Genomic DNA, 12680 nt, shown 5'->3' on the forward strand with positions numbered 1-12680 from the left:
CACTTTTACAAAATAACTATCATGCATCCAAAAGAGGCATGGGTGAATAACTGAAGCGGCCTACCAGGCACAGGCCTCAGAGCCAGAAATGTCAGAGGCCCCCTGGCCTACACATGCAAAATATCACTCATATTAACAACTATCAACAAGGAAGAAACTCAAAAAGACCACAAAGACATGCAAACAACTGCAAAGACAGAGAAAACGACCAAAAAGAGACAAATTTACCCCACGGAGAAAGAAAACGACCACAAAGACACAAAACAACTAAAAAGAGAAACAAAACAACCAAAAAGACCAAATGTTCCCCAAAGAGATAAAAAATGACTTCAAAGAGACGCATAATGACAATGCGATGCAAAACAACTCCAAAAAAAAATAAAAAGACAAAAAAAAACACAAACATACCCCAGAGACACAAAATGACATCAGACACAAAAACAACCGCAAAGTAACTGCAAAGGAACTGCAAAGACACCAAAACGACTACCACTAGACGCAAATATACCTCAAAGAGACATAAAATGTCCAACACAATGCAAAAAAAGACACAAAATCACTACACAAAGACACATATATATCCCAGAGACGCACAATTACTTCATTCACAAAACATCTACAAAGAGAAACAAAACCAAAAAATGCACATATATTACCCAAAGAGACACAAAACATGTACACAGAGATGCAAAGACACAGTAAAGACACAAAATGAGTACAAAAAGACACAAAACAACTATAAAGACAAACATAATGACCAAAAAACACAAAAATATACTCCTAATATACACAAAATGAATATACAAACAATTACAAATTGCAAAGGAACTGCAAAAGACCAAACAACTACAAGGAAACGCAAAGCTGCAGAAAGATGCTGATGACTGCAAAGACAAAGAAGAAAAGAAACAAAATCAGCACAAATTTTGTGTGTCTTGCGTCGATGTAGGAGAGGTGGTGGGGCCTTTTCTATATTTGTGCCCAGGGGCCCACTGTCTCATAATCTTCCCATGAAAAGAGGACCCTGTAGATTTTATTTTCTTATTTTTCCAAAGCAAAAGATGCTCTATTAAAAAGGATATTAAAAAACACTGAAAAGCAGCAGATGCTCAAATTTAAGATGCTCGAATAAGCGAAGCAGCTAAATTGATTATCAGGTTTGTTGCAGATTGATTTTCTGTCATCCTTTAATCCATTAATCAGCTAATTGTTTCCTATGTGATGCTAGGCAAAGGCATATCTTGTGATGCAGGTCTTTGGGCCTTTAAATAGAGAGCATATTTTTAGCTTTTGGGACCCCAGAGAAAAGCAGCCCGCGTCTCTGGAGGAAGACAGATGCTCTCCTAATAGAGCTTTAGTTCGGGCTAGTTTAGGGCTGTTGTACACATACAGGTGAGACTCGCTGTACATTTGTTGATTCGGTTGTTATGAAGCCCCACGTCACTCCAATGACGTGCTCAGGTAACACGTTTGTTTGTAAATGGTTAAATCCATTTATCACTTCAGTTCACACATTAAATCATCATATCAATAATGTAACCTGTGGCCACTCAGGAAGGTGGCCGTTTTTCTTTTTATCCTCCCTGAGCGACTCTGGGAAAATGTATTAAGTGTTTGTCCCACATTTGTTAGGGACCATCACCAAAAATGTTTTTAAAAAACATTTGTTTTTAAAAACAAATCACTGCCAAACTGTTTAAAAAAAAAGGCCAAAAAATGTAAAGAAAAAAAATCTTCGATTAAAAAATTGAATCACTAAAAATTTCAAAGGAAAAATATCACCAAAAGTTTTTAAAGAAAAAAACATTTTTGGAAGGCTTTTTTTTTTATTTTTGGGGGAGTAATTTTGCTTCCTACAGAGGTCTGGGCTATGCCCCCAGTGTCCTTAAATCCTTCAACACCCCTGTTTTTTTAACTAATTGTCCTTTCTTTTTCCAATATGTCATTTCATTCTGTTTCAGCCCACATGTTATTCACAGATTGTGAAATAAAACTGAATCGCCTCTGTTGTCATCTCTCTTGTGTGCGGACCTTGAAATAATGATTAGGTGGAGATCTGGACGCAGTGGCTGGACCAGCTGGAACCACTAATCCACTTGTTTATCCCATTTCATCTGATGCTCCACACCACTGACTCCATCCTAGTTTAATGACTCTGAGTTGAGCTAACATCGTCTGTCGTGACTTCCTGGCTGGTTGAGAACTTGCCTAGCAGTTAGCTAACTGGCTCACTAACAAGAGCAATGAAGTGGGACAACAGCTGTTTCCAGTCAGTGTGAAGTAACACTTTGTTGCAAGTTTCTCACGAATTTCCAGCAGAAATTGGGGAGAGGAAATGGGTGTGAATGCCAGCACACATTCTTTGAGGGCAGAATCACTGCAGTTAAACGCTAGCAGGAGCAGCAGGATGTCATAAGCTAACAATGTGTGTGTGTGGTGTTGGTGCCAGGCACACATACCAAACGGTTCAGTCTTCTCCGTAGCATCTTCTTCTGTTTATCTTTGATTTCGCAACAACTCTTCTGATTCAACAGACGCCTCCGGGCTCTGCTTCAGCTTCTCCGGGGAATAACTTTACATGTATGTTAGTTAACCTGCTAGCTCCTTAGCTATCTATTCTCTACTCTAACGTTAGTTCTAGCTATATGAAATGCCGCAGCGACGCTACATCGTTTCCATTTTGTTTGATTTCGGTATCTTCGCACCATTCGCATTCTCTCCCCCTGAATATTTTCCGCGTTGCGGTGTACTAGTCGCGCTTCCCTTTGCTGAAGGCTGAAACAGTCCCTGACATTTCGCTCCGTGCCCTGTTGCTTAGACTCGTGCGAAGCATTTGTGGCTCTCCGGTCTGCCTCCCCGCTGACTCGCAAACTGCCGGCGACGCGCTAAAAACTAACTTCTCTTTCCAATCCCGCCGTGCACAGGTCGCCTCACCTCGCTGTCAAACAATTTTTACTCCAGCAACCCAGCAGCAGCAGCAACCCACAAACGTTCCCACGTTCACAAGCTCCACCCGGGGAAGGTGCGGCGAGTTTCGCTAACAATGCATCATGGGAAATGTGGTCTGACTTTGAACTACAGTCCTTGTTTTGCAAATGTGCTTTATAACATAAAGGAGGCAGTTTGTGATTGCACTTCAGGGATCATTGAGCACTGATTAGAAGACTGTTATCAGCGATTTATATTTGTCTTTCTGTGAGATAAGTGGTCAAATGTACAAAAAAATGTTGTTTCTGGTCTTCATATGGGTGTTTTGTTTTTGTTTTTTCATTTAAGAGTATTAACAATATTATATTGAGATTTTAGACGTGTACTTCATTATTTTTAAGCCTTCAAAAATACATATTTTAACCCATGTCCTTTGTGGGGGACACCAGGACTTGCTACTTCTCATTTTCAACTATTTTCCATACTTCAGGAAAGAGGACAAACCTTAGAGCCAGGGAGTATATTTACATTTATTAATTTTTATGTCTATTACTATTTATAGGCTATGTTATGTTGTTGTTACCATTATTGTTGCTGTGCATCTCTCCCCCTCTCTCTCTTCCCCCTCTCTTTCTCTTTTTCTCTTTCTCTTTCTATCCTATATATCATTTTGTCATATACTGTAATTTAATTGTTTTTTACAGCATCTATTGCATGTCTGTCTGTCCTGGAAGAGGGATCCCTCCTAAGTCGCTCCTTCTGAGGTTTCTACCATGTTTTCTTTAGTCGATGTGAGGGTCTAAGAGCGGAGGGATGCCGTATGCTGTAAAGCAATCTGAGGCAAATTGTGATTTGTGATAATGGGCTTTATAAATAAAATTGACTAATTTTATGAGGCTTTCAAACGGCAGTCCAAAAACCAATGGGTAGCATCATGGTAGCTGCATCCATTATTTACAGTCTTTGGGTGGCAAGAGTGAACAAAAAGCCTCTTTGCCTTAAAGGTCTCACCTCTAGCTTTATTTTGGCAGAGAGAACACCACGTGAAGTTCGAAAGACTAAAAAGTTTGAATTCTGCTTTTAGAGAAAGAAAAAAAATCTGTATCAGTGTCTAGACTACTGGTGTCATCAAGTATAATGAATGTGCATTTGTTGTGAAAAAACTGTGTTTTTGTGGCACAAGCGGAAGCAAAGAAAAGCCAAATAAGCAGAAAAACTTTGGAACAAGGAACAGAAAGGAACTATGACGCTAAGATCTGATTACAACTATTTCTTAGTTCTTGGTAGGTGTTACCAAAGGTCATATTGACAGCAAGAAGGGATTATCATGAATGCATTTCTTAAGACTCACGTGCAAAATTAGATGCCTCATAGGAAAATTTGGTCACATCAGTCAGTTTTAGCAAAATAGTACTTGACTGTGATCGGCTGAAAATACTACATGAGAAAATTACACAAATCTCTAAAACCCTGCAAAAAATGATTATATGCATGAGTCTTCATGGTGCTCATAATTCATGCAGTCAGTCACAACAAGAAATCTGACCCTCTTGTGGTTCTCAGAAGCTAATTTGTATTTGTGTGTGTCACAGCATGAGTGACCCCGGCTGGTCTTTGCATGTGGCAACAGGTTTGCATGTTTGCCTCAGTGACGTCTGTGCTGCACATGAAATGTGGTCATTTAGAAACTGGGACCGGTGGAGTAAGAGAGGAAATGTTGTCAGAATGCAACACAGATATTTTACATAACTTTCAGAGATTATTCATGTTAGCAAGGGCACTGCTCTGTTTATCTGTGTCTGCAGTAGTTCTGAACCACAAACTGCTCTTTAATCACATCTATGTGCATGTGTGGTTTGTGTTTTATACTTGGTGGAAACTAATGCTGGTCAACCCTAACGATAAAGCATCTTTTTTTTTAGTCACAAAATGAAAGCAGTTTACCTTAACATTATTATAAGTAGGCAAATACTAGTGAAATATACTGAGTTATTTCCTCATGAGGTTACTCATTTTGTTCTGGTTTTTAAATAAACAGAGGTTAACAGCTCAAACAGTAGCCAGAGTAATATCTGACTTGTTCTTAAGTCAAATATTTGGACTTCTTGAGCCTAAAGCTATAAAATCTTGTTGATCCTTTTAAAGTTAAGAGTTCTCAAAGTCCAAACTTTTGAGGGACCATTATGTTTGCAAAATATAAGTATGTCTGTCATGTCATGCGTGTCTGGAGATTCTTATCAGGAAGCAAACAGTTCTTTTAATACTTTGATTCCCAGCAATGGTGCAGAGAAAACACATGCATACATCATTAGACCAGGACCAACTGTCATCTTCCATGACAACAAGTGCCTGTGTAAATGTTTGCATTTTGACCGAAACTACTCCACGGCTTCAAATAACAGATATCAACACATACTCTACTCTGTCAAACATGTCATTCTACAACTCATATACATTCATGAAAATGAATCACTATTAAGTGTGTAAGATCCTCAAAATCTGAGTTTAAAATATGCAGATCCATTATATGTGTTTTATCACCTTATGATATTGCTGTCAAAGTGCAAACAGGTTTCCTAGCCGTTTTGTTTTATCTTTACTATTTGTTTAAGAATAAGGGATTAACATATTTTTATAATGTCAGTATCATATCAGATCAATCAGACCGATGAAATTTTTTTTTTATGTTTGTTTTTTTTAAAGGCAGTCAGAATTTTGATGATTGCATGTTTAAGTATCTGTCACATCAACCATTGACAATGAACAGATACACAGCTGTAAGCTGGACTCTATCGCCACCATGTGGCTAAATGAAGACGTGTTTCTTTTCCCTTTACAGACAGATGATAGCACTGCAGTGGAGCGAAGAGGACTGGCTTTTTATGCAGGGTAAGGCCTGCATCTGTAGGAATCTACAGCACTGAGATATACATACCTTATAAACTGTGGGTCATTACTACATAACAGATTTCTAGAGCTTTCAAAGTGACTGAAATCAACACGGCAGAGTATACAGGACCAAGACTAGCACTTTTTCTTTTACTGTCATAGGGTTCAAGTTGAGATAATAATCTCAAAACAGCCCAAGGTCCAAAGAGCAGTTCCAGAGATTTTGATCATATCACATGATCTGCTTCAGCACTTTTATCTTCTGTCTTGCAGAGAAACATCACATGATACAACTGAAACTTTTAGAACCACTAAATGCACCGTGTTGGAGGACTAATTTGTAAATTTGAAGTTTAAAGAAAAAAGAAAGATATTATTAGAGTGTCTTTTACAAACTGAAGAGCTGAAGTAGCATTGATTTACCTCAGGGAGAGGGACTGGGATTCATACCTGTTAAGTTACGATTGTTTCAGCAGCGTTGATGGACGTGGCTTTTTCCTCAGTCTCTCAATCTATAAATCAGAGCATGGTTTTCTGACTAGCCTCGGTGTGCCTGAGTCAAACACTGAACACGATAGGTAATTAGTATTATGTTAAATAATACTAATTCCACTTCGTAATGTCTGTGGTGATTTGTAGCATTTATTGTATGATTTTGTTGCTGGTTAAGTGTTCTTTGTATTTTTGTATGTATTTATGTGAAAAAAATGACATCCTGTTATGCAAGACACATTTCAGAATTATTTGTGACAATAAAGTGGAATAAATATTGACACCAAAATAAATATTTTTTCTATAACTAATTCATGAAATGTTTCCTTCTTTTACAACACAAACCCCAGAAAATAATAAATAGACATGATAGAGGGCAATAAAAAATTTTAAAAAACAAGCAAACTGCAAGCTCACAGAAAAAGTGCAGATATAAATGTCAGTACTTACCATTACTGAAATGTCCACCGATGGACTGAGGGTCAGAACGTGAGGTTGAGGAAGGCCCAAGACAAAGGCTGGAAAAGTGAAATCCAAACACAATGAAATCAATGCATTTATGGGTCAATATTTCAGAAAGCAGTAAAATTTTTCTGCTATTTGGTCACTTAATTTCATTCTGTACTGCCTGCATATCAATGGTGCAGACATTTGTTCATCAACTACTACTGTTTTTCTACAAATACTGTGAGAAAATTGTAGAAATGTAATTTTAGTTTGTGGGTGCATGTATATATTTAATTACTTATTGGATAGGTTTAAATGAGGAAGCTAATTAATTAAAATTCAATGACTTATGGGAAAAGTTTTTACTTTTACTTTTACTTTTTTTTTTACTTCTCACTCCTTTTCAACTATGTGAAGGGAGTCATTTTGTATTTAGACATTTCTTTTGCTTTATGTTTTTCATTGTTTGTAATTATTACTTTGGTTTCTGTCAGTCTGTTTTTGTGCAATATTTTTTTATTTCCTTGTTTACATATTCAAAATAAATAAAAATCAAATCAAATCAACTGGTTGCTGTAGGTCAGTGCCTGTCCACATGGTGGCAGTCCAGTAACATCAATGAGATGCAACAAACTTGTTGCTCTGGTGGAAAAAAGAAACCAAGAGCTGGGCTGCAGAGCTGATCACTGTTTGTCTTGAGTTAGATTTTTATAGAGTTTATTGCAATCAAAATTCTTGGATTAAAAGAAAAAGTTTTTTTTTAAATCTAAATCTTTTATGATAATTATAAGTGCTGCTCAAGACTAAAATTGAAATATGTTGCACATCTTCACAACTTGATGGTATCTATGCAGGCTGGTCATTTAAATGTGTTTGCTAATATTTAAATATTTTAAATCCTTAAGTGAATGCAGATTACAATGAAAGGACACCTAATAAATTAAAAAAATACAACAAACCTTTTCCTTTATGTCAAAAAATGAAATATTAGTATCAAACTTAATATATAGATGCAATGTATGTACAGTCAGCTGCATGCTAATAATACAATTTGAAAAAGTACTAAAAACCAATTGCATTGAAATAATAATTTTATCAAAGTAAAAGTAAGGCTCAAGGGATAATGATCTTAAGAATATTTGTTTTGTGAATATTTTCTGTACTGATGCGTTCAAAACAACCAAAACATATTTCAGACACACTTAACATAATAAGAGGATAAGCGTTTTTGAAGTCATGTTAAGTTTTTGTCAACATTTCCAGTCAAATAATTGTTTTTTATCAATAAATAAATGATATCAGGTGGTTGGATCTGATCTCCAGAGAGTGCTGCTGGTTGTTCTGGTCCTGGGTGAAGTGTACAGTATCTGCTGAATTTAGTGGGCATTCCTTTACTGGTTCTTCCCCTGTGAGTCTCATTCGTAGTTCTGAATCTAAACTGACAGCCCCTGTGGAGGAGTTGGGAGACTTCCCCAGCCATCTGTCTTAGAGCAGCCCCCCTCCGACACCCCTTTCCCTCCCTCCACGCATCCCTCATTCCCACACTGGGCCTTTGTCAGCAGTTCCTGTCCCTGGACTAGGCGTGGCGTGCGCAGAGGCTGGGGCGACCGTGGGTGCTTTCAGAGGCACCTGCAGATGGGACAAAGGGCCAAGGGTGCTGGGGCTGAAGACAGATTGATGCTTTGTGCACTGGGGCTGGAGAGAGCGAGAGAGGGAGAGAGCGCAAGAGAGAGGGTGGTGGGGGATAGTTAGCTGAGAAGTTTTCAGGGAGAGGATTTTTGGGGGAACACGGGTGGGTTGTGGGGTGAAGGAGGGGGGGAGTCTGTCACTCCAGTCTGTGTGAGTCCAAGCTTTGGAGGACCCAGAGAGATTGACAGCTTTTGTGGACTGCATCTCTGCACAATGGTCGTGCTTTAATGGGCGGTAAAGCTAGAGTAGAGCTTTGGGGAAGGTTTGGAGGGGAGGTGGTGCTTGGTAGTGGTTGCGATGGTGGTGGCGGTGAGGGATGGGGGGCCAAAGGCTTTACTGCTTTGCTTGGTGGGGACCAATTCATGGGTATTCAGTCCAAGGCTCGTTATTCACTGAATGCATCCAGTGGAGGAATGCAGCAGCATCAATTAGAATGTGTTAGCAGATAGCAACGCAGGGAAGAAAAACCTTTCTCTCTCTTTTGCTTGCAGGACAACACAGTCCCACTATAGGAGGTGTCAGAGCCACAAAGCCTTTTTTGTGGGTCTCTCTCCATTACATTACCAGTGCAATATGTAAGGTGGGGACTCTTTTGATTTAAATTAAGTGGAAAAAACACTAAATCCTATTTTTATTCAGCAGGGATAATGGTGTTATACTCTATAAAGGTCTTTAACTACTTATGTGTGGCTTAAAATCTTCCCCAGCTCCCTTTTCACTCCACCTCAGTGTCTTACTCTCATTGGGGGCATTATATTTATTCAATGGTGGAGGGTCAAAGACAGATGGTTAAACAGAGTTGCTTGTAGCCTTAACTGCCGCATCACTTCTAATTGTGTATCAGTGGGTCAGCGGTTTGTTGTGTTGTCCCCCTGCAAGAAAGGACGAGCGGATATGAATTTAAACAGTATCTTGTAAGGCATTGTTTGGAGTGGGCTCAGGCCACCACTTCAGACTCAGAGAGCCTTTTAGAAAAAGAGTTTTTTTTTCAATAACTTTCAAGACAGTGATATAAAAGAAGAGGAAGGAGTCGAAAACACTTTGATGGCGATCACATGTCGGGGTTGACACGCTATTCTGCATTTTGAATGTGGAGAGGCCAGCCGTACATGCCCTTCGAACTAATTAGGCCGCACTTAATTCAGTGCTTTTTCAGGTTACACACAGCAAACACATTCTGTATTTGAAAACAATGAAAATAGCTTTAATTCCAATCAGCCGTGTTCCCTTTTTTTCCCCACTACTAAATTTCCAATTCATACTATTTGTGAGAAATTTAGAAAACAGACTTCAGGGGGAGGAGGGGAAAAAAAGGGGTTATTTTGCACCGACTAACTAGAACAAACTGATTTTCAAGTTTTCCACCCATGCACTCAGCGTCCATTTTGTCTCCAATTTCCTTGCTTTTAACACAAGATGATACAGATGGCATGTGTGCTGAAATGGCATTGGGAATTTTTGTTCTCCTTAGGTTTAATGAGAACTAACTGGCAGGAACCTCTTGTAGAAAGGTGTAGATTTCAATATGAGCAATTATGCTTCATTTGAAGCCAAATGAGCCAAATTTGCATCCTCTGAAAAGGGAACCAGTGTTAAACTGTATGAAAAGTGCAGTAAATTGGGGCAAACATCGCAACGTGCAGAAATGCATCTCCGCTGTAATTGTGTAATTGTAGAAGAGCTCTAAATGCACAGCCCAATTAAACTTGCTTCTTCTGCAAGGCAAAGAATTGGCAGGTTATTATGCAGGGAAAGTATCAGCACATTTAAATAGCTGCCTCCCTCATGGGTGGAGATGGAGGGTGGGATCATTTGCAGCAAAATGGAATATCTGATCAAATATGGACAGATGTCTTCATACATGTGGAGCGGCTGTGAATTAGATTGGAAGAGGCAAGATGGATGGATGGCCTCCTCTAAGAGATAGAGCTTCCTGCCCTGAGTACTGAGGGGGCACAAGAGGAAGAGGGTGAGAGAGGGGGAAGGTTAAGCTCTCAGTGGGGGGAGACATTTCCCTGAAACACCAGTTGATGGGTTTCTCCCACAAAGGGTGGAGTGACGCAGTCTGCACTGCTGCAGAACAGCCTGGTCTCTGTCTGGATTAGGCCCTGCAGCACACAAAGGGGAGCTCAAGTAAACGGTTCATGAATGTTGATTAATTGATGCCATTTTTTGCAGTGTGCCATGGAGATTTAGAGGGTAGGGGTGCATGAGGGAGGTTGTGTGTAAGCAGGGAGAAGTGCGATCGGAGGCTGAAAATGTGTTTTTGTGAGTGATATGCAAATGTGAAATGGTTGCTATAGATCACAAACTGACACACAAGTTTGATTCATAACTTGTGCAGAGATCCCTTAATCTCTCTGACTTCAATAAACATGAGTTTTTTTCAAGTTAAAAAAAAAAGTTCTAAAGAGCTCAATCAAGCTGGCACGCTGTGACTATCTTCTGTCTCTGTGTGCTTTGACTCCCGATGGTGTTGTCAGATGTGCCCAGCTGGCACAGCGAGCAGCTCAGGTGGCAGAGGCGGCGAGGAGGTTCCCACGATGGGGTTTAGGGGTACAGGTGTGCCGGGAGAATGAGGGTGGCCCACGGCGAGGAGGGGCGAAGCACTGGCCCATAGCCCACCTCAATGGAGGGATCCCAGGGGCCAACTCAATAGCCCGGGTTCCACTTGATGGAGAGAGAAAGGAGCGTTTCAGCCGCTGCCCAGCAGGAAAGATCTGGTTGTGGGAGACCTCTTTCAGGACTCACTGTTTGTCTGAAGGCTGTCACAGCAGATGAGTACTCAGCAAACAGCGTGAACAAGGATTTGAACCAGAAAACCAACAGAGCCTTGACAATATTGTGATTGGGCCTTGTCTCTTTAGAGGGGGCTGAAAGCCGAATTGAGAGCAGTAACAAGTGCACATTCAGAGCAGGACGGGGATGCCTTTAGGTTGTGTTTTATGGTTTTGAGGCTTATATGTGGTGGATAAAGCAAAATCATGTTAATCTCCCTTTTCTCTCTTCTAAAAGCAGAATGGGAGCAAACCTGTGGCACTTTAATGGCCTAACCAAAGTCTTACAAAAGTCATTGTTTGGTCTTGTTAAGTCAAATGTGAATGAGACCTCGGTGGTCAAAACACAAGACAAGTTGAAGCATTCTTTATAAATGTAAATATAAGCACTGCGACAAACGGTTACACTGAGTTTATTTATGTTATTGTCCCTTTATGCTTTGCCTTCTGTCTAAGGAGCCTACTAATGTGCCTGCTGTGGACGCCATATAGAGGATACTTTAGATCAGTGATATGCAAATCTGGTCTGTAGTAAAGTGCTGGGTGGCCCACTGATGATTTTCTAATTCACATTGATAATGAAATATTCACAATGGATTTTTTGGGTAATTTGAATGTAAATAACGTGCCAGGGTGCATAAAAAAAGCACAGAAAATAGAGCTTGTTAATAAAAAAAAGTTTAGGGAGAATACACACATCACAGGTGCAAAGCTATCAAAAAACTGCATACATAGAGGAAAAAAGCAATACCTGCACACTTACTTCATGCCACACAAAGATAATGAAGACAACATTTTGAACCTACTTGGACCCTCAGTGGGTTAAAAAAAAAACAAAAACAAAAAAAAACTGGGTGTGCCCAGTAACTCACCTGGTACAGCAGGTGTCCAAGGACCGAGGCTTTGTCGTTGCTGTGATGACTGCGGGTTCAATTCTAACCTGCAGCTCTCTGCTGCATGCCATCCCCTCTGTCTTCCTTTTTATGCTTAAACTGTCCTGTCAGATGAAGACAAAAAAGTGATCTGAAAAATGTTCCTTTTGGTAGATCCCCCAGACTCCCTGTCAGAAGTCTATCTTAGCCCTGATTGTCCTCAAATCCTAGAAACGCCACTGTGTACACCTGACCTGCACAGGACTGCTTCAACTGGGTTTGCCTCTTGGCAAAGATAAGTAAGGACAACAAATGTCGAGTGGTTGAAAGGAGACAATTAATTTCTTATATAAATATTTCTAATATTTGTTAATTATCTGCGCCCTGTCCTCAATCATTTTGCAAAAGTGGTCCCCAGGCAAAGCAACTTGAGTATCCCTGCTTCAGATTATACTGTTGTAAGGCTCAGAGTGCGTCTGTCAGAGTCTACAAAATACCTTTAAACTTACTACATAGTTTAAGTTGCAGTGATACTTCTGCATTTGCTTTGGAATATATATTTGTCACCTAACACATAAACATTTAC

The 12680-nt window shown here is 39.7% G+C and overlaps 1 protein-coding gene across 1 annotated transcript in view; it reads right to left on the bottom strand.

Annotated features, from left to right (window-relative positions):
• Positions 1-12185, bottom strand: part of atp11c (ATPase phospholipid transporting 11C (ATP11C blood group)) — a 68653-nt gene extending 56468 nt beyond the window's left edge. Inside the window, exons 1-2 of the mRNA XM_088080952.1 lie at positions 12095-12185; positions 6760-6827 (exon numbers count right to left, since the gene is read on the bottom strand). Coding sequence (XP_087937078.1) covers positions 6760-6762 — 3 coding nt within the window. The 5' untranslated portion in view covers positions 6763-6827; positions 12095-12185. The remainder of the gene's footprint in view (positions 1-6759; positions 6828-12094) is intronic.
• Between the last annotated feature and the right edge of the window lie 495 nt (positions 12186-12680).

Source organism: Plectropomus leopardus, chromosome 8 (genome assembly GCF_026936395.1).
Source record: "Plectropomus leopardus strain MGB_pleo_1.0 chromosome 8, ASM2693639v1, whole genome shotgun sequence".
In the NCBI taxonomy this organism is placed as follows: Eukaryota; Metazoa; Chordata; class Actinopteri; order Perciformes; family Serranidae; genus Plectropomus; species Plectropomus leopardus.